At 48.1% G+C, this 27,199-nt stretch overlaps 2 protein-coding genes and 3 non-coding genes across 7 annotated transcripts in view; 1 reads left to right on the forward strand and 4 right to left on the reverse strand.

Annotated features, from left to right (window-relative positions):
* The window catches only part of TMTC4 (transmembrane O-mannosyltransferase targeting cadherins 4), a 62,170-nt gene that overhangs the window by 11,183 nt on the left and 23,788 nt on the right, over positions 1-27,199 (reverse strand). For 2 of the 3 annotated variants that reach the window (XM_078880123.1, XM_078880122.1), the window contains 6 exons: positions 23,793-23,877; positions 23,405-23,508; positions 4,751-4,852; positions 3,374-3,535; positions 1,479-1,681; positions 490-664 (listed from right to left, as the gene is read on the reverse strand). In XM_078880123.1, coding sequence (XP_078736249.1) covers positions 490-664; positions 1,479-1,681; positions 3,374-3,535; positions 4,751-4,852; positions 23,405-23,508; positions 23,793-23,877 — 831 coding nt within the window. The remainder of the gene's footprint in view (positions 1-489; positions 665-1,478; positions 1,682-3,373; positions 3,536-4,750; positions 4,853-23,404; positions 23,509-23,792; positions 23,878-27,199) is intronic. The other variant, XM_078880121.1, reaches the window with a different exon arrangement.
* Positions 13,070-16,561, forward strand: LOC144950108 (transmembrane 4 L6 family member 5-like). The gene is made up of 5 exons (XM_078880169.1): positions 13,070-13,246; positions 14,117-14,182; positions 14,899-15,068; positions 15,708-15,891; positions 16,553-16,561. Exons 1-5 carry the CDS (start codon positions 13,070-13,072, stop codon positions 16,559-16,561), a joined length of 606 nt encoding a protein of 201 aa, XP_078736295.1.
* Positions 19,578-19,649, reverse strand: TRNAP-UGG (transfer RNA proline (anticodon UGG)). The gene has a single exon. It is a non-coding gene; the product is annotated as a tRNA-Pro (tRNA).
* On the reverse strand, positions 26,563-26,634 carry TRNAP-UGG (transfer RNA proline (anticodon UGG)). Its single transcript has one exon. It is a non-coding gene; the product is annotated as a tRNA-Pro (tRNA).
* Positions 26,945-27,016, reverse strand: TRNAP-AGG (transfer RNA proline (anticodon AGG)). The gene has a single exon. It is a non-coding gene; the product is annotated as a tRNA-Pro (tRNA).

A 27,199-nucleotide genomic window follows, 5' to 3' on the forward strand; every position in this document is an offset into this window, starting at 1 on the left:
AGTCAAGAGGTCCGCACGAAGGCGATCGCGCGGGGACAGAGGCGGTCGCGGCGATTAACGAAACGCCGGCCCGACGCCGGGAGATGTAAATGTAAGCGTCGATCTCTGGGTCGCGTAGTCCAGTGTCGCCGGACGACGCACGACGGGGGGCCGTCTCGAGCGTGCGGCACCGGCCCCGGCGGGCGAGCGTTAACCCAGGAGGGGGCGGCAGGGTTAACCCAGGAGCGGGCGACGAGCGTTAACCCAGGAGTGGGCGGCAGGGTTAACCCAGGAGGGGGCGGCAGGGTTAACCCAGGAGTGGGCGGCAGGGTTAACCCAGGAGCGGGCGGCAACGTTAACCCAGGAGCGGGTGGCAGGGTTAACCCAGGAGCAGGCAGCAGGGTTAACCCAGGAGTGGGCGGCAGGGTTAACCCAGGACTGGGGGGCGGCAGGGTTAACCCAGGAGAGGGCGGCAGGGTTAACCCAGGAGCGGGCGGCGCGGGCGGTAACCTTGTGGCGCGGGCGCCGGCGCGCCAGGCGGGAGAGGCCGTGGGTCACGAGCAGCGCGTGGCCCGCGGCCGGCGTGTAGAGGACGCGCTCCGCCAGCACGAAGCCCACGCGCACCAGCACGTTCGCGGCCGGAGCGAACGGCACCAGCAGCAGCACCAGCGCCAGCAGGAGCCGCCTGCCGCACCGGGGGGGAGACGGGGGCGAAGTTCCGGCAAACGACGACGACGGTGGCGATGATGATGGAGCGTTCATATCGCATCTCTCGGCACCGCACAATCCTCAACACACGGGCGTGCACGCGCGTTATTATTGTTGTAGGTGAAAATATATATTTGTAAGTTTTTATATGAGCGTTCGTACGTGTCAGAGGAAACCGAAGCATCCGGAGAATACCCACGCGTGCGAGGGGGAAACGCTCTATCCCATACAGACGGAACAGGTGTGGTCCAGATTTGCCGTACCGCCTTCTCCTAGTGAGCCAGGCGAAAGCACCTCCTTGACGCACACGGGAAGGGATGTTTGTGCAAAACGTGTGAGTGCGATCTGCCAATCCTCGCTGCTGCCTCCATAGGCCGCGTGCATAGTCACATCGGCCCGGCTGTATAGATGATACCCATCTAACACATTCCTGCGGAGGGAGCTGGTGGGAACGTTGGGTTGCTCGGTCAATGGCCAGGGTCAACGTGGTGTATTCCGCAAATATGGCCGACTGTGAGGGCGGGCACAAGCCGGCGTGAGTAGGTTAAACGTTGAGTTTTATAAGAGCACCACGGGGTGACCAGTCCCTCTCTACCCTCCCTACCCAGTCCCTCCTCACCCTCCCCTCCCCACCCAGCCTCACCCTCCCCACCCAGCCCCTCCTCACCCTCCCCTCCCCACCCAGCCTCACCCTCCCCACCCAGCCCCTCCTCACCCTCCCCACCCAGCCCCTCCCTCCCCACCCAGCCCCTCCCCACCCTCCCCTCTCCGACCTTCCATCCGACCCCCACCTTCTCTCCGACTCGTCGCGGGCACGCAGGGCGCGCAGCGCGAGGGCGCCGAGCGCCAGCCACAGGCACAGCGGCGCCACGATCCTCCAATCGGAGGCGGCGGAGATGAGCGGCACGCAGCCCATGGACCAATCGAAGCACAGCCACTGGGGGTCGAGGAGCAGCCAGGCATTGAGGGCGTAGAGGTAATTGTAGTTCACCACCTGTGAAGAGAGAGAGAGGTGGGTGGTGGTGGGTGGGGTGGCAGGGGTGCCAACGTTACGAAATTGCCAGCTCTGTCGTGAAGACACGCGAACCGAGAGTAGAAATTTAAAAAAACGCGGTGGACTTTTGACCGTGCCGGATGAGGGTAAGAGCAGTGGCAGCAGCGTTGGTGGTGGTGGAGGAGGCAGGGTGAGGACAGGGTGAGGACAGGATGTGGTCCCTGCACGGCCAGTTATTACGACGGTCGGTTGAGGATGGACTTAACCCACCGTTGTTAAGAAGCCACTGGTGGCCACGCACTTTCAAATCTACATTGAAAATTAATTTCTTTAGAATTTATTTTGGTGTTGTTTCGTTTGTTGTGCTTCCCCCCCACCCCCCGCGCTTTCCGATTATAGCGTGGTTGGCTTCCCACGGTGCGGAATGAGTTCAACATACATAGATGCACCGATACATCCGGGGGTTGAAAATTTGAGTGCAACCTTGCGGGGGCATCAACAGTGGGTTTGCCCTGCGGAGAGACTCGTCCTCACCGTAGGGAATGTGGAATTTCCACCACTGCCTCTGGGCTGTAAACGGTTGAATAAAAAAAAACCACGATCTTAACAAATTTTCCTTTGATTTATCAAAGTATTTATTGGAATTACATTGGGACCGATATAAAGAAAAACATTTGAAAAAAGCTTTTGCAATAAGTTGCGCTGATGTCTCATTTGGTAGCTGGCAGTGAAACTCGTAAACAGGAACAGCTGGCAGAAGATTAGGTGCAATGAATAATGCATAATCGCGCACGACTGTTTAAAATTTAGACATTCTGCCCGAACATCGCTCGGGCCAGACATTTTCATTATTTAAATAGAGAACACTTGTTATTGTGGAAAAAAAAATAATATAAAAACGCTTTAGGCCGACCGGCTGGCTGACGCAAAATGTATTAATTTTCTAAATGCACTCAACTTCAGCGATGAATCAACGAGCGTCGTCCTTTTATTCCGTGTGACTCATCCCACTCTTGACGGGGGGGGGGCGGTACGGATGGCGTTCGTCATCAACTTTGGGAAACACGCCGCGGTCGCCCGTCACATCTACGACGACGCTATCCGCCGCCTAAGTCACTCACCGCCGTCAAGTAACGAGAACCCCGCACGCCTTGTGGCATCGGCACGCCGGTGGGGGAGGGCTAAGGCGGCCGCGTCAGCCTTAACGGGTGCTCGCCGACAGTAAACGCACCTCGGCGCTCTCAACCCTTTCCCGTTACGAGACGTCTGTCAGTTGCAAGGTGCGGGTGGGTGGTGCCCAGAGGTCGCAACCGGGTACCCGATACCCGTACCCTACCCGATACCCGGCTACCTGTACCTGGCCGGGTACGGGTAGCCGTTTGCGACCCTGGTGCGGCCGGGTACGGGTACGGGTAGGCCGTGAGTCACTGGTGAGTAGCCGTTTGTCACTCATTTCGGGTAGGGTACGGGTAGGGAACGGGTACCCGTACCCGGCCGGGTACGGGTACGGGTACCCATTTGCGACCCTGGTGCGGCCGGGTACGGGTAAGGAATCAAAACCCGTTTGCGACCTCTGGTACACGTACGTGCACGTACGTCATCGGAAACGGGAAAGGCTTGAGCTCCCAGCTGACGCAGCGACAACGCCGGGCGGACGAGAACTAAACGGCGTCGACGCGGCGCGGTACTCACACGTGTCAGCAGGCCGTCGGCGAAGGCGGCGGGGTTATCGTCGGGCGTGAACGCCGGAGCGCCGCCGCCCATCACCCACCACCGCGCCGCCAGCGTGGCGAGGAGGGCCGTCGCCAGCGCTGCCTGGCGGCACGCGAACGCCAGCGTGCAGCCTCGGCGGCCCTGCGCGCTCGGCACAAGACCGCGAACAGCGTGAACCACCGATCGGCACGTTTGTTTTTTTTCAAAAGCGAACCACCGTGCGCCGCGCGGCTCTGCGGGTGGTCACGCTGCGTGCCCGGGCGTATGTTTCGCAATGCGCTACTGCGGGCAGAGAAGAATGGGGCGCCGCGGTGGAGAGATGTTAACTACCTCGCCGGGTACGCAGGAGATCGTGGGTTCGATTCGGACCCTGATGCCTGTATGTTTGGAGTTTGCGTGTCTCTCTCTCCCCGTGGTCGCTTAGATTTTTCTCCGGGTCCTCCGGTTTTTCGCTCCACATTTATTAATCGACATCTCGCGCTTAGAGTATTGGGCTGCTATACATTTGCACGCGATGATCACAAGCCACTTCGTTTGGCTATCATTTGTGGCCAGGGAGCTTCTGCAAAAGAGCTACAAGGCTCAGTGGGGCCTTTCATGGTAAAATAAAATAAAAATAGTTTAGTTTTAAGATGCCCTTGGTAGTGAGTGAGAATTAATGCTAATCAGGTACCCCATCTGAGAAAAATGGATTGCTTGGACTGCAACCACTTCACTGATGAAAATTGTCATCGCGAATTACGAGAACGAAATTAACACTGCCCCCCAGCGTGTGTATCTTGTACTTATTATTTTTATTTATTATATATTTTTGTATTATAGAGATATGATTTCTTTTTTACAAGAGCCCGGTACAGAGCATGAGCGATAAAAAAGGGGTCAGGGGGGCACTGGCGGAGCCAGTGAGGGGGGTGGGGTGGCATGTGCCCCCCCAATGATCCGATCGAAATCTCTAATTGCGATCGGATAATTTGGGTTTATTAGTAATAAATCGGCATTTTGCGACCCCCACTGCCACTGTGTAGCATATTATTACGTGCCAGGGACTTTATGATAGGACAATAGTCCATAATTGGCAATAAGTAACGGCAAAGCGGTTATAAGTGACTCACAGAATTGTGTGCAATTGCGTATACAGTGCACGACTTCCCTGAAGGCATCAACAGCTCCAGCGAGCGCGATGCCGATCACACGACGCGGTTCGAATTCGACCCTCGATCGATGGCTGCGCCATCGCCGCACACGCGTCGAATAACGAAATTATTCGATCCGTGAATTGAATTGAGGGTGCCCGAATCCCGACTCTGAATTTTCGTAAGGGAACGCAATAATTATCCTTGACCTTTTGACGCTCACCTTTGACCTCATCCCCGCACCCCCAAGATGCAGTGCGGACTTGGCCAACCCGAGGGGGTCGATCCCGGAGACTGCGATGGCATCGTACGCCGAGCACAGGGCCTGGCGGGCGATGGAGAGAGAAACGCGAACCCGTCAAATGGACTCGCACGCAATGCCCGTAGCCGCCGCTCTGTAATTCCATCGCTCGCTCGCGCGTCGTGCAAACGAGGTAGCTGCGCAGGCCGGCTCGGCACGCTAATCCGACGACGGTCACGTCTAGATTATCCTGGGCGATAGGGGTTGAGGGGTGACCCGAATATGAAAACAAAACAACAGCAAAAACATGAGTGAACAAAGCTAAACGAATGCAAATTAGTTTAACACGTAGGCTTTCGCGACCAATATCATCCATAACACAGGTTTTTTTGGGGGGGTTAGATCTGGCTGTTGCCTGATGAAGCTGGTTGTAATTTCTGGCGAAACGTCGTACTCAGATTGTAGATGTTGTGGTTTTGCTCTCCAACCCCAAGTCGAGGTACACCTATTGTTCTCTTTTAGCCCCGCCCACCCCCCCCAACACGTTCCATTCATTGGCTTACACATTCAGATAAGCCCCTCCCCCCCTCCCCCTTAACTTGTATTTAAGAGCTCGCCTCTTGGAATTTTGCCTCACTTGATACAGTAAATTTAGCTGTGACGGTCCCACCTGATGACGGAGACTTGTGTTGCCTCCGAAACGTCGTGATTTATTATTTTATTTCTATTAGTATTTCTATTATTTTTATTCTTTATTTTTACCTACGTGACTTTACCGAAAAATATGAAACTTGGAACTGCGTCACTGCAAACGGCCATCTCGACCGAGCGCGCTATTATTAGAAACGCGGCGACGTCATTGCCACGTCGAAAACTATTCCCTCCCCGTCCCCACCAGTACACGATTGGTGCGGCTAAGATGCTTGCAGCGACGGGAATATATATAGATTTCTATAGTTTTCCACGTATTCATTAGTGAGCGCGTGCGTTTCAGACCAAGTATTCGTGGAGATGGAGCTCGCGGAATCATTCGCTTCCCCGTGGAGTTGGTCGGTGGGGGGGGGCCTCGCGAACTGGCGAGGGGCATGATGGGGAAACGCTGAATCTCTGAATCAATTGCACCCCCCCCCCCTAAGTGGCGGGCCACGTGAAACGACGACACGGGGTCGCGCGGCGCTGCGAATGCCCCTGAGCCAGGAGGTGCCTCACCGCTGTTACGGGCAATCAAGGCACGATGTGACACCTGCCTCTCTGTCTCTGTGTAAAGCGCTTGTTTTGTAGTGTGTACGGCACGAACGGTCTGTGGCGGTGCGCTCACAGCGGAACGTCGCATGCTGCTCACTGTCAAAATGCAGTCATTGCTTCACTGCCACGATGCATCCGAGCTTCGTGTGTTGTCGACATCTTCGTGGGAAGAATTTAAAACATTCTAATTGTGAAACAAAACCGCCAATCCCGACATTGTCATTTCTTTTGTTGCAGGTCCTCGTAGGCTTTCATAACTTCGGAGCCGGTGGCACATTGAACACATTCCTGCGGAGGGAGCTGGCAGGAACGTCGGGTTGCTCGGTCAATGGCCAGGGTCAATGGCGGCGTGCTGTATTCCGCAAATATGGCCGACTGTGAGGGCGGGCACAAGCCGGCGTGAGTAGGTTAAACGTTGAGTTTTATAAGGGCACCACGGGGTGACCAGCCCCTCCCCACCCAGCCCCACCCCTCCCACCCCCCACCCAGCCCCACCCTCCCCACCCAGCACCTCCCCACCCTCCCCTCCCTCCCCACCCAGCCCCTCCCTGCACGACGGACACAATAATCCCCTGTGGGCTGGTGTAACCAGGAGGTTCCTACCAGTAACATTTATGGTATTCGTAATTGTTGTCAAAAGCAGGATGAAAGGCACATTTAAGTCAAATCCAAGATATATATTTCGTTGACGTGATCTTCAGCTGGCTGTTTACTCGTAACGCGATGGAACGCGCTGCTCACCGACTTCTAAATACATCGCGAGAGCCTCTCAGGAGGAGTTCGGTTCGCACACTGCCCTGTAAACCTCGCGGCCCTCGGTTCAATTCCCGGCAAGGGCCGACACCGCCGGCAAGTAATTTCCGAACGGGCCCTGGGGGCCAAACATTTCGCAGCCCGTGCCGACCCGCATGGTTCAAGAATGCTGAAGCAACCGGCGTGCCTCATCGCAATCGATTGTTTTTGGGGTCAGATCACGTAGGTAAAATGTGTGTCGTGCGCGCCCTCCGCCAAGCCCGACACAGGCAATTAATGAAGCTGTAACGCCAACAAACTTGCCGATTCACGACCCCTTCGCACCTCCGATTAGCACGGCCGGCTAGGTATGGCGCGAAAGAAGTTCAACATACATATACACACAGCACAGCGGTCGCGAGAGCCTACGTGTTAAATGCCTACGCCTGGCAGAGCACTGAGCAGACTTTCATCCAGCAGTAGATTAATTAGAGCTGTACACACCCGTGTTCATTTCATGGATAAAAGTGCAAAACAACATTCTGTAAAAGTGCACCTCCAAATGTCAATGAGTTTCCCTGCACAGTGCTTAACCTTCAAAGCAATAATGCCACATTAGGTGCGTGACGTCATTTATGGACGGCCCCATATACTCAACTTCGTCGTGACAAAACCCCCCAAAACGTGCTTCTCACACCCATCTTCCCTCATGTATATTCATTTTTACACACCACACACACACACACACGGAACACTAAACATTATCACGCGACACTATTTACACTATTCCATTATTATTATTTTTAGATTTGAAGCTTTCGTGACTGCAAGGATTCATACTCAATTATTAAAATTATTATTTTATTTCAATTATTATTTATATGTGAAAAATATATTTCTATTTAATTATTTTTCCCTACGTGACTTTACCGAAAAATCCTAAGAGTATTATTATTATTATTTATGACGGCTTCCACTGTTGTAGGGTCGCACACTCGAGGGCGAAACGGACGTCGGGACGAGGATTCCGACTTATCGTCGACGCTACTGGCAAAGTCCAATATATTCCCCACGTTTAGGGTTATTACAATAAAAAGGGTTATATTTAGACACGGAGGAGGTTGAGGTGGGGGCGGAGTTTGGATTTCCATAATTTGTTTTGCTTATCAAAGGGGCCGTCCATAAATGACGTCACGCGATTTTGGACGATTTTTGACCCCCCCGCCCCCTCGTCACACGGCGTCACAAAAAGTCAAACCTCCCCCCTTAAATATGACGTCACAAAGCTCTGCCCCCCCCCCCCCCCACACAAAAATAAAACATGCTTCAAATCGCTATTTAATGCACTCTCATGTTGTAGGAGAAAACATGTATTAAAACGTCTATTTAATTAAGTAGAACGTGTTGTCTATATTTATTTGAAGTTGTGTGGGTCAGTGAGTGGGTGGGTAAGTGTGTGGGTGAGTGTGTGGGTGAGTGTGTGTGTGAGTGTGTGGGTGGGTTAGTGTGTGGGTGGGTAAGTGTGTAGGTGAGTGAGCGGGTGGGTGAGTGTGTGGGTTAGTGTGTGAGTGTGTGGGTGGGTGAGTGTGTGGGTGAGTGTGTGGGTGAGTGTGTGGGTGAGTGTGTGGGTGGGTGAGTGTGTGTGTGGGTGGGTAAGTGTGTGGGTGAGTGAGTGTGTGGGTGAGTGTGTGGGTAAGTGTGTGGGTAAGTGTGTGGGTGAGTGTGTGGGTGGGTGAGTGTGTAGATGAGTAAGTGTGTGGATGAGTGAGTGTGTGGGTGAGTGTGTGGGTGGGTGAGTGTGTAGATGAGTGAGTGTGTGGGTGGGTGAGTGTGTGGGTGAGTGTGTGGGTGGGTAAGTGTATGGATGAGTGAGTGAGTGAGTGTGCCTTAGCTGTCAACCCATACGGTTTACCCCTTATTCTTGTGCAGGCAAATTGAGTTTTCAGGTCCATACGGCGTTACAGCCGTTTCAATACGGACGACAAAAATGTATTTTTCTATTTGTTTGTGTTTCTCCCTTGTGATGGGACTTTGTAAAGATGAACGTTGAGATTTATACGGGGCACGGGGTGACCGATAATGGCTGAATTTGACCACGTGCGTGTGCAAAGTGACAACATTTTCAAGTGAATCATATTTTATGGCTTTTCACACGGGAAAGATACAATTCGTCAAAAAAAAAGAAATTCATGCAGGCATCCATAAAGTCTGCAAGCAATAAAGTACATTTTATGATTGAATGTGTGTTTGTTGGGGTTTTGTTTCGAGGTGAGCAAATGGAGAATAGGGTTGCCTTGGTGCTCGTCAATGCTACGACACAAAAATCCACGATAATCGTATCGTCTATTTTACAACATATCGTGATTATCTGTTGCTCATTTTATTCTTCAGAAGTTTCATTTCTTCACGAATTGTTAAAACAACCAGGCAAAAAAACCAACGTTGCTTTTGGAAAGTTTTTTCCAGATTACATTCAAGGCATGGCGATTATATGATGAAAAGTTGAGTAGAAAAATAATAACATAATCTACAGCCGTTTGCCAATCCACTGCCGGATGAGGGCTCTTTTGTAATGGGGATAATGGCGAGGTATTTAACATCTCGCCACCATGGGCTTTATCGGAGTGATTCGTACGAAACAACCGCTCCACCCCCATTCCCACCGAAACATTTCGGCGGTGCTCAGTGTGGGTCTGCGGAGGCGTAACGCCACGGGTCTGGTTCAGATATCGCCCACTCGCGATATTAGCCGTGGCCAGGAATTGAACTCAGGCCATCCGGTTGATATAAAACTATAAAGAACGATTTCAAATAATTTTTTTTTTTACCAGGTAAGGCAGTGGGCTCTCTTTCAGATGCGATCTGGCCTACAAATGATAGCTCAACGAAGGGGCTCATCGTGTGGAAATTTAGAGCAGCCAAATAGTCGAAACGCATATTTATAAATGTGGAGGGGAAAAACCGGAAGACCCGGAGAAAAATCCACGCAACCACGGTGGAGAACGTGCAAACTCCAAAATTACAGGCGTCAGGGTCGGGACCAAACCCACAACCTCCTTCATACCAGGCGAGGTATTTAACATCTCACCACCATGGGCTTTATCGGAGTGATTCGTACTATACAAGCACTCGACCCCACACCAGGCGATGGCTGTGTCTGGTTACTTGAAACGTTCAAACGCTTCCATGGCCCGAAGAATCAGATGGACTGCAACGTGGGCTCTCATCGTCACTAGCTCACTGCACTCACATTATGGGTAGTATCTATCTTCAATATAATTTCACTACAGTACTACGTGTAATTTTCTTGCATTACATGTGTAAATTTGTATTGGTAATTGTATATCGGTTACACGAGACGACACGATTCATTGCGTGTTTTTCTAATATCTACATTACATTACTCCAGCGGTGCCACTATCGCTAGAGGTAATTTATCAGCAAGAACCGCTCGCATGGACCTACCAAACAATGATCGCGCGGTCTGCCTTCATCCGCATCCCAACCCTCGGACCGCAGATGCGGCGTCCACCGCTTACGCTGGTGGACGATTAAAATCAACGCGCAATGCGACTGCGGCGATCAAAGCCAAACCGATGGAACACATCGTCCACCAATTCCAGCTTCGCTCGTTCGCCGGCAACGCCTCGGACATTCGTAACATTCACTTGCAGAGCTGCGGGTCTCAACTGGCTCACCAAGCTCGACATCGACATATGTCACTGTGCCAATCACCGTGCCGTACGAGTAAACAGGACTGCCGCTCATTCGTAATTTGAATGTACTTTTGGTAAAGTCACGTAAAAGGGAAATAATAAAATATTATAAAAATAAAACATAATAAAATACAATTCTCACGACGTTTCGGCCACAACGCAAGCAGCCTTCCTCAGGTGAAGAAGGATCTCAAAGTTATGTGGAATCCCTCCCCGTAGAGGCGGTTAAATTTCGATTTAAAGCTTTCGTGACTGCAGGGATTCATCTTCTTGGTTCTTTCGGTAAAGTCACGTAAAGTCCGGTTTTTTTCTCTCAAAGGGGCAGGTGGCCGTTATGGCACAACAGAGGAATTTCCCGAACGCCAAGAGGCCCCTTTGAGAAGGACCCAATATCTTTGTAAATCAAATACACATTATGTGCGGTGCTTTACATTCTCCAAGGTTGAGGGCTGGGCTGGTGTTGCGTGCGGTTATATGGCCGGGATTATGCATCAGCGTGTTGTGCCACCCGGTACCTTGCACCAATTTGTTTTACACCGTGTTACGGATAGGAGACCCCCCAAAAAAAGTCGTTGCTTTAAACAAATTTTTGTTAAATATTAACGGACGGGACAACAGCCGTGACGAGTGAAGCAGGGCTGCCCCCTTCTCCGTATCCCCCCACCCCTCCTCCTCGTACCGACCGACTACGGACAGGGCGGCGACGGGGTTCAACATCCCTCCCAACCCCCACCGCGCACACACACAGCGGAGGACTTGTCACCGTGGAAACTTGCGAAATTTTGTGGCTGAGCGAGTACAAAACGCGACACTGCAGCACGGCTCAGGCATTCGTTCATCGATCGGAGCAACGAGCAGCAAGCATCTCCTCCTCCTCATCCTCCTCACCTCATCCTCACCTGAGCTCTCGGACTGTGAACGCAAACAAGGTCAGTTCAAATGCACTGAACTTGCACGACAGGGTGTGTGTGCATTAATGTAACAGTGAGGACGTGCAGAGCTGGGTTTTGTGAAGTTGAGTACGAACAGTGGATCCGTGGAAAAGTGAGAGGATTGGCTCTGTCTGTTGGAGTGTGGGATTTTCACCGTCGGCTCAGGGTTGCCAACATAGACGATTGCTGCCTTGCAGCTCATTTAGGCAGGGAGGCATTTTGTATTGCACTATGATGGTTTTGTTCAAACAACCAAATGAGAGTCCATTAAAATGCTGGGCCTGATATATGTTTTGGCGGAAAAGCTGTTTGCGCCTTTATTGGGCGCAATTGTTCTTAGCCAAATTACCACTAAAACTCAATGACAATTGTGTAATGGACTCTTAGGTTTTTTCGGTAAAGTCACGTAGGTAAAAAATAAATAAAAATAAATAAAAATAATAGAAATAAAAATAGAAATAAAATAATAAATCACGACGTTTCGAAGGCAGCACAAGTCTCCATCATCAGGTGGGACCGTCACAGCTAGATTTACTGTCTCAAGTGAGGCAAAATTTGGATTGTCAGCCAACACCGGTTCCAACCCCAAGTGCACCTATTGTTCTCTTTTAGCCCCGCCCCCCCCCCCCAACACGTTCCATTCATTGGCTACCACATTCAGATAAGCTCCCCTCCCCCTTAACTTGTATTTAAGGGCTTGTCTCTTGGAATTTTGCCTCACTTGATACAGTAAATTTTAGCTGACGGTCCCACCTGATGACGGAGACTTGTGTTGCCTCCGAAACGTCGTGATTTATTATTTTATTTCTATTATTATTTATATTATTTTTATTTATTATGATTTATTTTTTACCTACGTGACTTTACCGAGAAAACCTAAGAGTATGAATCCTTGCAGTCACGAAAGCTTCAAATCTAGAATTGTGTAATGGCTTACACAGTCGCAGTTGAAACAATGTTGCGACACAAGCTTCCGTCTTCAGGTGGAACCGTCACAGCACAATTGCTGTATCAAGCAAGAGAAACTCCAAGAGACCCGTCCCTGCATATTGCGGCATCTCTTGAGGAAGGCCAGCGTCTCGAGAAGCTGTGACTTCTTGTCTCGTTGTCTGTTAAAAACTCTAACAGATAGGTGGAATTCCTCCCCGTAGGGGGTAATAATTCTAGATTTGAAGCTTTCGTGACTGCAAGGATTCATATTCTTAGGTTTTTTCGGTAAAGTCACGTAGGTAAAAATTATAATTAATAAAAGTAAAATAAAAATCACGACGTTTCGGAGGCAACACAAGCTTCCGTCTTCAGGTGGAGACGCTGGCCTTCCTCAAGAGATGCCACGATATGCAGGGACGGGTCTCTTGGAGTTTATCTTGCTTGATACAGCAATCGTGCTGTGACGGTTCCACCTGAAGACGGAAGCTTGTGTTGCCTCCGAAACGTCGTGATTTTTATTTTACTTTTATTAATTTAAATTTTTACCTACGTGACTTTACCGAAAAAACCTAAGAATATGAATCCTTGCAGTCACGAAAGCTTTAAATCTAGAAACAATGTTGCGAGTTTCTAAAACAACCCACCCGCCTCTGTCCACCCAGTAGTATAAAAGGAATATATCAGAGTCTATTGCCTCATTGTTGAAAGACTTGACTCTTTCTTTTAATTCTCCCAGATATTGAAAGATGTGTACCGGCAAGTGCACCGACTTCATTAGCAAGGCCCTCATTCCGCTGGCCGTGCTGTCAATCATCGCCAACATCCTGCTATTTTTCCCCGAAGGAAAAGTGGATTATGCATCAGAAGGTTATCTCACCCCACAAGTATGGTTCTTCCATGGGATAGTCGGCGCCGGGCTGCTGGTAAGTTTTCCATTCTTCAGGGCTGGTACATTCCAGCCAGGTAAATCACGGGAAGGTTGTGGATTTATAATTCTAATCCTGGTTGGGGTTCTTAAATCAGCCCATCATCCCACTGGAGTCAATAAAATGAGTCCTGTTTTCGTGGTTGTTCTATGGATATGAATATGCATTTCTACCACTGGCTCACGGCTAAATGCTCATTGACTTTTGACTATTTTTTTAAATGATACATTGCGGTGGAGCGGTGGCGCAGTTGTTGGCGAGCTGCTCCATGCTCCGCGAACCAAGATCGCACTCTGAATCAGCTCGATTCCCGTCCATGGCTAACATCTCCATGGGTATTACTTCACCCTGCTGGAGTGCCGTCCAGTGATAGGGTGGGGGGGGGGGGGGCCTGAAACTGTTCAGATAACACTCGCCACTGATGTTAGTCGTGGCTTGGAATCAAACTCAGATTGCTGGGCTCATCGTGCAATGTGTGAACCATTGCAACAGCCTCGCCTCACCAAACATTCATATAAAGTTCAACACGTGTATTTTGAGATTAATCTCTTTATATATTGATTTATATTTTATCACGACTCGAGTAAATTGCACGTATGCATTTGTGTACACCGACTGTGTGCACGGTATATTATGTAGAGATTATACAGAATGTAAAATAATGTGATATCTAAAATTGCTGTAACCTTGATTTGATGCACAATTTTTCCCGTCGAGAAACTTTGATTTAATTAAGCCAGCACAAAGTTTTGTAAATGACTTAGCAGCAATTTTGTTATGTGCAGACGGTCCCAAAGATTTTAAACAAGTGTTGTAAATATTTTACCGAGTGCCGCTTATATTGCATCGTTTATTTTGCTCTTTCAGATGTTCATTCCAGCCTTGCTCAACACCAGGCTGGATGAGAAGGGCTGCTGTGGAAATCGTTGCGGGGTAAAGATTACATTTCCATTTTAGAGAACACACACTGATGAATCGATATCATAAGCCAAGGAAACCCAACTATGAAACGGTTGATTATATTCATCATCATCATCAAGCCGGATGATTTAATCGCTCCATCTTCATGTTGCACGTCCTCTCAGAAGCGCTCCATCCCTGACTGCCACTCTATAACTCCTGTATTATTCTGCCGAGTGATGAGTTCTCTCCAAACCTACTTTCTTGTCTTAACAATTTGAATGAAGTCATTAACATCCATAGGTTATCGATTCCGTGTGTCGCCTCCTTCTGTCTCTCAATCTGTTCATCAAAACGAAATCTTTATGTAGACAGGAGGGATCCGTTGACCTACAAAGCTATTTTCACAGATGTACAGTTGTTGCAGCCTTGATTTAACCAGGAGATGAAATTAAACAATTGAGAGCGGTGAAACATTTCCTCATTGGCAAGGGTGACCTGGGTTAAATACATGAATAGTTTTGTATTTCTACGTCACCTTCTCTCTGCCCTCGGCGCTTTCACCAACACCCACTCACCGGCACGCCGGAGCATCGTCAAAGAACTCCCACGACAACTCACGGCGTGGCCGAGGTCGTCGTCGAACGGTGGATTGGGGGAAAAAACAAAACGAGGGCTGCACATGCACACGTGCACGAGGCAATGGTCACGTGTACGATTTTAACGAGTGAACGTGAATGTTGTCGCAGATGCCGTTCTCCGTACTCTTCAACGCCGTGGGTTTCTTGGGCGCTGGGTACTGCTTAATTGTGTCAGCCACTGGCCTGGTGGATGGACCCTACTGCATGATTGTCGAGGATGATCATTACTCCTGGATGTCCCCATTCCAGAACGACACTATCTCAACTCACTATCTTAAGTACGTGGATTTTCATGCCTTGCCGCCACAACCAAAACGTTTTTGGAGGCCCTGGGCAAAACGCCAGATGAGGCCTTCTCTGAGACGGGCTCCACCGATCCTCGTTTTATCAGAATCATCCTCTTCTTAATGTCGCTGTCCTGGGAAATCTCTCTGAGTCTTCCCAGGCCTTGAAAAGTCAATTTTTTTTTGTCAATTTCACAATAATATTCCCTTCTGCTGGTGTTTTTTTGGTGTGTTTTAACATCTTAACACCTGTATCATGAATTTTTTTTACATCTTCATACTGGCAAGAGTCCCATTGATATAACTGCTTAACCAAAGCTTTTAATGTTTGGCAGCATTTGCATTGTCCTTGCACTGTCTGCCTTTTGGCAGCCTTTGGCCTATGCTGCCGACCTTAACCAAGCCTCACTGACCAGCGTGGTAAAGTATGGTCACAAAACTCACACAAACCCATCCGGTTGTGGGATAGCCCTCATCCAGCAGTGGATTGACATAGGGACTTTACATATACACGTAATTTTACATGATCAGTGTGTTAATTTAGTTGTCTCCGATTTTTTTTAGTTGTCCCTGCAATATTTGCTGCTGTCCGACATGCGTTATCTTTGTTCCTGTCCGTGTGATGATTTTCAGCCTCACTGGTAGCTACCTGTTCAATCAAGATGTTTGGACAACATGTAAAAAGCCTGAAAATGTAGTCCTGTGGAACATCGTGCTCTTCTCGATGCTGATCTGCTTCAGCAGCATCCAGGTCGTGCTGTGCGCAACACAGATAGTCAACGGCCTCATCAGGGTGTGCTGTGGCACCTGCATGAAGGTAAGATTCAATCCCTCGTTACAAACCTTCCCCTCGCTACTTACAACGGTCCTCTCCCATTACTCCCAGTTAGGGAGAGAGAAAACTAAAATACATACATACATCGATATTTAAAGCCAGTTGAAAACATATCGCAACATAGTATCTGCCTCTCCCAGGAATACCAGGGCCACTGTATAATAATAATAACAACAACAACATTAGCGACAACTTTAATTTATCGTGCACCCATAATGTGGCAAACGTCTCAGCGGGCAGACATTTGAATGAGTAAATTGGAGATAATGGGTAGGGATTAAGCTAAGCGAGGAGAGAAAGGCCGAAACTAACGAACACTTAAATAGATTCACAATAGCATCACAACTCGTGCTTTCTAACTAACACCATACACGTACAACTGAATGGAGTATAATTAAGAGAAGTCTATTTTCGCCGAGCACTGCATCGATTCGCCATATGACACCAATCTAACCTGCCAATCACAACCAGCAATCTGACGACAGCACGGCAACTGCTTAAAGACACGATTTCAGGAAGGTCTTTCAGGTGAAAGTTGAGATGGTGTGAACACCTACCTGATGATTCTCGTTTGCATTTCCAGGGGAGGGGAGAAACATTGAAAGCATTTGTAAAACGGGCTTGCTTTGTAACATCCTTCCAGGTTTGCTGAAAAACCAAATCAATTCACAAATTCCCCCCCCCACCCACGTGACAACTTGATTTGATTGGCTCTGTTAGGTGGTGGAGTTATAGTTAATAAAGTGACACTATGTCTACATGATGATGTAATACAAAAGGAACTCATTATGATTCAACGTGAATCAGAAACTAATTGTAAATCATAATATTGGTCGTGAAAAGTATAAAAAATGTCATAGGTTAATTGACGTAAACATTTGCTTTATCGAAATTTGAACACAATGAACCGTTTTTTAAATTATATTTCCAGAGTCTTAAATCTTTATAGCTGCAATTGGAGCAGAGAGAGGCAGATTAGTTTGTAGACGTTAAACCAACTGACCTATTCGTAAACCTCCAATCGGGTCATAAATGCAACGACTCTGCTCAACTGCGATAATTTCGACCAGCCCTAAACACTCAACAGTACATTCAACGTGTCCATTGCCTTCACCAGTGCGTCTCATGTTCCGTTGTGCTCGAACTCTGTTTTACGACCGCTGTTTCCCCCCACCCCGTTTTTTTTTTCAGAATGAAGTTGTTTAAATTAAAAAAGAAGAAAATAAAATTAAAGAAGTAAAAGCAAATGTTATAAAACGGTAAACTCTATGACCTGGGCATTGAGATCGCTGTCTGGAGAGAAACCTACAGGAATGCACGCATCTCTTCAAAAACCAAACGACCACTTTATCCTTTGTTCTTACAAAAAAACGCAGTTGTGTACATTTTTTAAAAGACAATTCAGGCTTGTGCACTGTGAGTTATGAATTGTTTTAAATAAATACTTCCGGATATGCTACTTTTGACTTTTGAAAACAGCTGTTTGTAAATGCGTATGCTACTGTACATGGCTAAAGACAATTTTGTTGTTGTTGTTGTTGTTATTGTTATTTTAATGAAATTTGATGGAGGTGAAAATTCCCGAGAGTTGTACAGGCATAATTGTGATATATTATGGTTACATATAGTAGTTTTTACTTCAAATAAACATTACAATTGATTGTGGAAAATAATGGTTAGGAGGTGCCTCGTTGTTGTCTGGTTATTTTAAATGAATTGGACATGCTCCGTACAAGTGTAGTACCGTTGAGGACGCGTGGACACCGGAGTAGAGGCACACGTATTTATTTCACAACAGTCACTGGGGACATACAGTACTGGAGGGGGTATCGGCCCCCTCACCCGGATAGCTGGGAACACACGGCTAGCTACCCCTAGCCTGCCTCCTAATCCTCCAAATACTGGGCTAGGGGAGGCTGTCTGGCCCGACACTGGTCAGTCGGGCTACGGTACCCGGAGTCCCAGAGTCCTGGCTCTGGTTCACGGGACCACGCCGCTGGCTCGGTCCTGCGCGGCCCTGACAAGGGCGGCGTCCCAGGGGAGTCCAGGGCTCTGGCTAGGCAGTCTTCGGTCTTCAAGAGTTTACTTAAACATTCTGCCCCGAGCCCCCTGACACATCCCCCTTTATACTCAACCCCCGCTGAGGGGTGGGGCCCCGGGCTGCCTGGTGCGGACGTCGTTGAGAGCACCCCCCCCCCGTGCACTCACGTAGCCCCGCCCACTGTGTTTGTTTCCCATAAGCTGCCATGCATAACGGCTCTCTCTCTAACACCCCTACACTAGTTTCCCGTGTGATCCCATACATACAGCTCCTCCGTAACACCCCTACACAAGTATTATTTACGTTACTGTTTACTTTGAAAATATACGAATTAACTATCCACAATAAACTCTGGTTTGACCAGCATATTTGGTATTGTGTTTACAAAAATAACGATTTAATTTATGTGACAAAAACTGAAAATTGTATTACGAATAAATATATTTGAGAGAGAATATAATGATACAATGACATATACAAACAATTACAGTTGTCAAATTATTAGTTCTGGTGTGAGATATGTTGTGTGGTACCTCAAGTACTGTGAGTTGTGGTAACGGCATGGGGGAGGGCACTAATCCAACAGTGGATAAAGACAATGGCTGATGTCAATGATTAAGATATTGGATTTTAAGAATGATTGTGACATTTATTTGACCATGGTAATGGTTAAATTCCCCCGCCATGGCTAACATCGACGGCCAGTCAATATCTGAAACAATCCTGGCACCCCCCCTCACACCCATCAACCCACCCCTTAAAAAACCCCGCACTGACCAACATGGTGAAGTATGGTAAAAAAAACCCATAACTAAGACAACGGGGTGGGTTATTATAACGTTACAATTAGTCACTGGATTCGGGATTGTGATTCAATTTCAGAATCATACCGTACAACATAACACATTCCTGCGGAAGGAGCTGGTAGGAACGTTGGGTTGCTCAGTCAATGGCCAGGGTCAACGGCGGCGTGGTGTATTCCGCAAATATGCCCGACTGTGAGGGCTGCCACAATCCGGCGTGAGTAGGTTAAACGTTGAGTTTTATAAGGGCACCACGGGGTGACCAGCCCCTCCCCACCCAGCCCCACCCCTCCCATCCCTCCCACCCAGCCCCTCCCCACCGAGTCATTTCCGAACGGGCCCTGGGGGCAAACCCTTTCGCAGCCCGTGCCGACCCGCATGGTTCAAGAATGGTGAAGCAACCGGCGTGCCTCATCGCAATCTATTGGGTCAGATCACGTAGGTAAAATGTGTGTCGTGCGCGCCCTCCGCCAAGCCCGACACAGGCAATTAATGAAGCTGTAACGCGAACAAACTTGCCGATTCACGACCCCTTCGCACCTCCGATTAGCACGGCCGGCTAGGTATGGCGCGAAAGAAGTTCAACATACATATACATACAGCACAGCGGTCGCGAGAGCCTACGTGTTAAATGCCTACGCCTGGCAGAGCACTGAGCAGACTTTCATCCAGCAGTGGACGAGCTGTACACACCCGCGTGTACGTCATGGATAAAAGTGCAAAACAACATTCTGTCCAAGTGCACCCCCAAATGTCACAGTGCTTAACCTTCAAAGCAAGAATGCGACGTGAATTAATAACTAAATTTAAAGAAAAATCACCCAGGGCTCGTCCGGGATTTGAACCCGGGACCTCTCGCACCCAAAGCGAGAATCATACCCCTAGACCAACGAGCCAGATGCTAAAGCTGTTGAGCAAACATCCTTTTAGTGTGTGCACTTGGCATTTTGTGCACGCTGGGCATAAAACCAAGTGTGGCTGCAGTACCGATAACACTATGACAGCAGCAGCATTGGAGAGAGATGTGTTAGTAAGCGAGTAAAACTCCGATTTTTTTTTATATAGCTCCATTCACACAAGGCCTCACAGCGCTTTACAACAGAATCACAGTCACAACAAGTATAACCCGTAAAAACAAAGTTTTCACTATAACTCCTTTATATGCGTGGCGGCTAGAGTCCTCTCGTCCTCTGGCTTGAGATGGCTGCCGCCTATGGGTCAGATGATTGCATGGCAGCATTAAGCAATTGGTAATTCAATATAATAATTTTGTCCTAAAAAGTGTAAAATTTAGGAAAATTTTTTTCACGAACATTCATTGTCACGCACAACGAGTCTGTGTGGAAAATGTCAGCTCGATTGGATCACGGTAAGTGGGTTAAAAAACGACCGAAAGATTTGCACGGTCCTAAGCAAGCAAGCAAGTGAACTTAATATAAAGGATTTTAAAAAAACCCATCAAAATTAAAACTAAGAGGAAATCAACCCAACCCCCTTACGCAGAAGGATACGCAAGAGGAAATAAACGCGAAAGACTCAAAGAATATAGAAAAAAAAGCGGTTTTCAAACCGCGGATTTGGTGGATCGAAGTTGCCGTACCGAGGTACACGGTTTGAGCAGATCCACCCAGATGCGATCGAGCTTAAACCCTGTCAGGGCCTTGAAGGCCATTACAAGAACTTTAAACTCGCTGCTGTATTTTTACTGGAGCAACAGTAGCTACATATGTAGTAGCTACGGGCCCCGCACATTCAAGGGCCCCGCGCTAAATGCTTTCAAGCTATAAATTCCGTTTCAGTGATTCTGCACTTGCTCTATTACTATAGTACTATACCGCCTTCGACTTTTATGAACGACCGGGTGTTTAAGGTTAGCGATTTGTCGTATTATGTCTGTATAGCAAATTAAAAACTACAATTACTTTACTATGCAAGTAAAAAATTTGTGTTTTTAATATTTGGGTTTTTTTTTTCAATTTATGGCCCATTGATGACATATGCTACAGGCACCACACTAGCTTCATCTGGCACTGAATAGGTGTGATGTGCTCACATTCCCTCACTCTGCACTAAATATGTACATACGTATATTGTCAACCTGATGATGCTGGTTGTAATTACTGGCTGTGTCGGGTGGTGGCGGGTTTAACGAGACATTTATATTTACGCGATGCCCACTACATGTTCAACTGATTCATTTGCAGTTTAACGAACGAAGCGTGCACGTACGGAAATACGGAGAAGTGCTGTTTATACACGGACCATGCAAAACGTTTCTTGCATTTTTGAAAAACGTTCTCCAGTTTCATTCCGATTGTCCCCTACCAGTCTCATGCTATGAGACAAAGTGTCCACCCCATTCAAATCTCTCGCAGAGCTGTGCAACCCTTCCTGGATATCATGGATATTACAGAGCTACAACTGAAATCCCTTCACTTTCCCACCGGCTCTGCATATACGGACGCTTCGGGACCTACGGAAGAAAAATAGCCTTGCAAATGTAAATTATTATTGTTGTTGGATGGGAAAACAATAATTGTCGCATTGCAGTCAAACCGATGTTTTCAATTTTGGACGGGGAGTTTAGCCGAATTACGAATTTAAGCAAATTTAACGTTCAAATTAAATGTATTTGCGCGCGGAAGAGAAATCTTTTAACGAGAGCAACCACCCACCGTGTTCGTCGCAAACAATTACAGTGGTAATGACGCTTACGATTGTGGGATCACAGATGCCACCATCAGTGCCGGATTATCCCAGTAGCAACAGTAGCTACTACACATGTAGTAGCTACACAGTAGTAGCTACTGGGATAATCCGGCACTGATGACACATGTAGTAGCTACACATGTAGTAGCTACACATGTAGTGCTACTACACATGTAGTAGCTACTACATGTGTCGAGGCGACTCCCACGCGCCGCTTGCGATTGCGAGAACCGATTTCGACCGGCGAATCGACGCGCGGTTACGATCCGTCGTTTCGGCGTAAATGAGCGAGCATGGCTAAGGCCTTCATTCAGTAGTGGACGGAGCACGGAACGATGATGATGATGATGATGGTGAGGGCAGACCCGCGTCAATGTGGTGATGTTTCGAGGCAATGGAGAGCGGGGAAGGGTTGCTTTGTTGGCAAATGGAATTTGAACGAGAACACATCAATTGGACTTGGCCATGACGCCATCGTTACGCTGCGGCGAGAAGCAAGACGATGCTGGGAATGGAACGACGGCCAAAGGTGCGAGCTAGCACACGAGGCTTTTATCCAGCAGCGGACAGAGCGGGAATGATCATGATGACGACGTCACGGAGACTGGGTTGAATGAAACGTGTAATGGGAGAAGAGTGCCCTCTGCCACGTAGAGCTGTTATGACAGGTGGAATGCTAACGACTGTTTAATTCGAGAAAATGAGTGAATTCTCCAACAATGTGACAAAACCAGATCGTGCTGACTACAATATAATTTCGATTTAAAGCTTTCGTGACTGCAGGGATTCATCTTCTTGGTTCTTTCGATAAAGTCACGTAGAAGGGAAATAATAAAATAATGATAAAACGTTATAAAGTTCTCACGACGTTTCGGCCACAACGCAAGCAGCCGTCCGACACCTCTGTTCTTCACCTGAGGACGGCTGCTTGCGTTGTGGCTGAAACGTCGTGAGAATTGTATTATGTTGTATATATATTATTTTATTATTTCCCTTCTACGTGACTTTACCGAAAGAACCAAGAATACAATATAATCATCATCATCATCCACGATCTTTCCACTGCGAGATAAAGGCCTCCCCGTGCTGTCGCCACCAGTCACACGATCTCGCGGGTGACGGGAAAAAAGCATAGGGACGCACAGAGAGAGAGAGGGAGAGAACGGAGAGGTACTGGAGCCTCTGAGCCCGCGTACTCTGAAACCTTGCCATACTTTGTTCACCACCTTTAACTTTTTTACACCATTAATTCTAGATTTGAAGCTTTCGTGACTGCAAGGATTCATATTCTTAGGTTTTTTCGGTAAAGTCACGTAGGTAAAACATTAAAATTAATAAAAGTAAAATAAAATAAAAAATAAAAATCACGACGTTTCGGAAGCAACACAAGCTTCCGTCTTCAGGTGGAACCGTCACAGCCCGACAGCTGTATCAAGTAAATGAGAGATTACAGGAGATACCACTGCGTATATATAATGGTTGAGGGGGGGGGGAAGGGGCAGGGATGGCCCACTCTTTATTATTATGGTAAGGTGCGGTTTGAGACCATGAATAGACTGCATAACAAAAGACTGAGCCTTTATTATGGAGAGGTTCGGTTTGTGACTACGCCTAGCCTACATAATAAAAGTGTGAAAAAAGAAGAAAGCTAAACCTGGTAGAAAGCTTTCTTACGCCACTCGTTGCGAGCGGGTTGCAATTTATTCTGCTCGGTCGGCGTTAGCCGCTGAGGTCGTGGCGGGTTTCTCTTTTCACCCCTGTTGGCTCCGCGCCCCCCTGTACCGCTCTCGTTCCGCTGCAATGTGCCATCGAGGGCGATGGTGGCACGCGAGATGACGACCGATCGGTTGACCGATTGAAACGCCGCTCGGTGTACGTACGCTGAACGTCCTTCGCGCCGCACGTAGCCGACCGCGTTCAGCGGGAGGGCTGGGATACTCACGATGACGGTGACGCCCTGCTCCTTGCAGAGAGTGGCTACGGCGCTCAGAATCACCGACAGCACGATCCACGTCGCGGAAACACTTGCGGACCCGTGCTCTGAGCCTGCGTGGGAGGAGGAAGGAAAAAAACGTCGTGATCATTGCGCGATAGCTCTCGCTAAGACGATCCGATGACGGCGGTGTCCACCCCGTTGCTGTTATGGACCTACCCTTGCGGTTAACTGTTACGTAAATAAAAAGTTTGGGCTTTTGGTACTTGTTTTGTGTCGCTCGCTCGCTCGCTCGATCAGTCGCCGCATCGATCGCTCGCAACGCGCGGTAACGCTCGGCACACCGGCATACTGCGTCGCGTAGCTGAGATGTAACGCGCGGTAACGGTCGGCTCACCGGCAAACGCCGTCGCGTAGCTGATGAAGGAGAGGAAGAAGAAGAGGGCGCACAGCAGGTCGGCGCGTCCGACGATGCCGGCAACCTGGGGCAGGGCGACGGCACAACGCGGGGCGCGCACGCTTAGTCACGCCACGATGCACGGACACGCACCGCGCGCGCGTGTATGTACGTACGTATGTTGAACTTCTTTCGCAACTAACGTAGGCAACCGCGCGAATCGGAGGTGCGGGGGAAGGACAACAAAGTAAACACAAAAAACAGCTCGAAATAAATGAGTTTGTCTATCGAGATGATTATTTTAAAGTGCATAGCTCCAGTGGCTTCCGAATATCGGAAGGAAGAACGTTCCAGACGGCCGAGGAGGCGCATGTGAAAGCGCGCGATGCAGTGATCGTGAGCGTTTGTGTCAATGCATCACAACGCATGGACACGTACCGTGCGTGTGCGCGTTTGTGTCAAAGCGTCACAACAACAACAGCACTAGGACACTATCCTCGCGTGTGCGTTTGTGTCAATCCGTCATAACGCAATCCGACGCAGATGTCGCTCCACTCGCCACCGATGTCAGCCCTGGACCGGAATCAAACTCGGCGCGACTGCGTTTGAAGCACGTCCTGTACTGCCCGTGTGCTTGTCAATGCGCCGGAACGCAAGGACGCGTGTTCACCTTGCGTGCGTCACAGCAGCTTCAAGACACAACGCGCAACAATGTAAGATTCTCTCTATATATATAGCGACCTGCAATGGCAGTGGTGAGCAATCTAATGGATCGGAGAGCTCATTGTGCTAATCCACTGTGACGCTGTTGAGATCCTTTCAACGTACGTGACATGGTTGACCAATGTGACGCACGTGGCCAGTGATGGGGCCGCCGATTTCATTCACCGTGTCGTGTGCTACAATCCAGAGCTACTGCCGAAAGCACCACATGTTATATATATAAAACACACATATTTTTCATAATATATGTTTTTTGGGTCAGATCGTGTTATTTATAAATGTGTCGTAACCTTCCACCACCCGACACGGCCAAGCAGTAAAAAATGTGTCACGTTTTTCAAAGGACAAAATAATTCACTTCTTTAGCCCACCGGTGTGCTGAAGAGAGAATCAACAGCATTTTAAAATTTGAGTAGTACGACGTTTCGCTGATAATTACAATCAGCTTCATCGGGCAAGAATGGTGAAGCTCTCCTGTTGCTCCCGGTCTTAAATAGAGCAGCTTCAGGGTGACGTGATCATTTAATTCAATTCAATCTGGTGCAGTGATTCGAGCCTACGTGTTACAGGTATTTTTGTTTTTGACGATTACGCCGCAGCAATGCCAGCCAGAGCCACTTTGCGTGCCATTTCTGTTGCCAGCTCAACAAAGAGGCACACACTCGTGGAGTGTGGGCACATCGTGGTTAGTTTAAGATTGCTCGGACACACTGGAGTAGCGTCGGATTGAAGCTTTCGTGACTACCGTACTCATTGATTATTTCGATAAAGTCACGTATGTAGAAATAAAATAAAATTTAACTAAATAATTTAAAATACGTTTCGAACGCAACACAAGCCATCATCATCAGGTGAAAATGAGGCAAAACACACAGCGAGGGAACACACAATGGGACACCAAGCACACAGCCCGCACAGAGAGCGGTAAACTGCACGGAGGCAAACAACGACAACAAGAAGATGGGAGATGAAACATAATGTGATGCAAAACCAGTCGGCCAACAACACAGTCAGACACGAACCTGGTTGCCCACGTATTTCAAAAGACTGCTAAATTTCGTATTCAACTTCTCGGCTGGACTAGCGTTGGTTGCAAAATAAATTGTCGCTCTTCAGCATCAGTCCCGACGCTCCACGAATGTGATGATAAAGATGGAAAGCAGCTCATTGCACATGCACGACACGTGTAAATGCAGTGCTGCGTGACAGGCAAATGTTTAACGTGTGTACGTGGCAATGCGGAGTATTTAAGTTACTCGATCTGCAATAGATTTGTGATGCGAACGCAAAGCAATGTTAAATTCACGGCTACGATTTGCACCGCCAATGCCAATTTTAACGGTACAACGAAAATAAACTCAAATGTTGGCTCATCTGGAATTTTAACTGTTGGCATTAATCTCACACTCGCAGTGAGAACCACAGCCCAGACTCAGAGCCCAAGACGCCACGTGGCAATCAACTCTGTGAGCCACGTGTACAGAAAAAAAGGCAGGAAACTACCCAACGTGGTACTTGGACCCCACACTGGACCAGTCGTTGCAACACGACTGCGTTGCTTATTACGATTGTGCTGTAAGGAGAACTGCACTTGGATAAACTGCATTCTGTTCCTGAAGAAGATACCAGCATGTGGAGTGAAAGGCCGGGCATTCTTATATAACAAACAGTTAAACACGCTTCTTAGGTTTTTTCGGTAAAGTCACGTAGGTAAAAAATTTAAAATTAATAAAAGTAAAATAAAAGAAAAATCACGACGTTTCGGATGCAACACAAGCTTTTTGACTTGATACAGCAAGCGTGCTGTGACGGTTCCACCTGAAGACGGAAGCTTGTGTTGCCTCCGAAACGTCGTGATTTTTCTTTTTATTTTACTTTTATAATTTTTTTACCTACGTAACTTTACCGAAAAAACCTAAGAATATGAATCCTTGCAGTCACGAAAGCTCCAAATCTAGAGCTAAACACGCGTTTTACAGAAGGGAGTGAACAAATTATGTTGATTTTTGAATATCAAGATTGGAATGCAATAAAAAAATAAAATGCAGGGCTCGTCCGGGATTTGAACCCGGGACCTCTCGCACCCAAAGCGAGAATCATACCCCTAGACCAACGAGCCAACTCATCTCAATCGTGATCAAGCCGCCTTTTATGAGAAGCACTCGAAAGTTCATGTGAACTCGGCATTCAGCAAAGTTCAGGTTATGTGAGAATAATAAAACCTGAAGGTGACATCACTACAAATGTATGCCTGAACAAACACTGCAACGAGTGTACGTACTGTATTGTCAAACCATCTCTCGAACCCTGACTTTTACCTTTAAAGCAATTAACAGTAATTTAAAAAAATAGAGGCGCTGCCCTGCAATTACCAGCTCACACCAATGCTGTCAGAAAGGGAAGAAATTTTCGTTAAAAAAATGTCTCATGGGCTCGTCCGGGATTTGAACCCGGGACCTCTCGCACCCTAAGCGAGAATCATACCCCTAGACCAACGAGCCAGCCACACACAAACAAGAACGTCCCCACAATGTGAGGTTATTGAAACGAAACGAAAAGTTGAACCCCTTTGGGGCCGTCCATAAATGACGTCACGCGATTTTTGACGATTTTTGAACCCCCCCCCCACCCCCCCAAAACATATAAAACATGCTTCAAATCGCTTTAAACTATTGTCATTGTAG

Source organism: Lampetra fluviatilis, chromosome 56 (genome assembly GCF_964198595.1).
Source record: "Lampetra fluviatilis chromosome 56, kcLamFluv1.1, whole genome shotgun sequence".
Lineage (NCBI taxonomy): Eukaryota > Metazoa > Chordata > Hyperoartia > Petromyzontiformes > Petromyzontidae > Lampetra > Lampetra fluviatilis.

Excerpts from the sequence above, each read along its gene's own strand:
- LOC144950108 (XM_078880169.1), top strand. The coding sequence starts at position 13,070 with ATGTGTACCGGCAAGTGCACCGACTTCATTAGCAAGGCCCTCATTCCG. Across the intron at positions 14,183-14,898 it reads GCTGTGGAAATCGTTGCGGG|ATGCCGTTCTCCGTACTCTT; the intron begins GTAAAGATTACA and ends ATGTTGTCGCAG. Across the intron at positions 15,069-15,707 it reads ATCTCAACTCACTATCTTAA|CCTCACTGGTAGCTACCTGT; the intron begins GTACGTGGATTT and ends GATGATTTTCAG.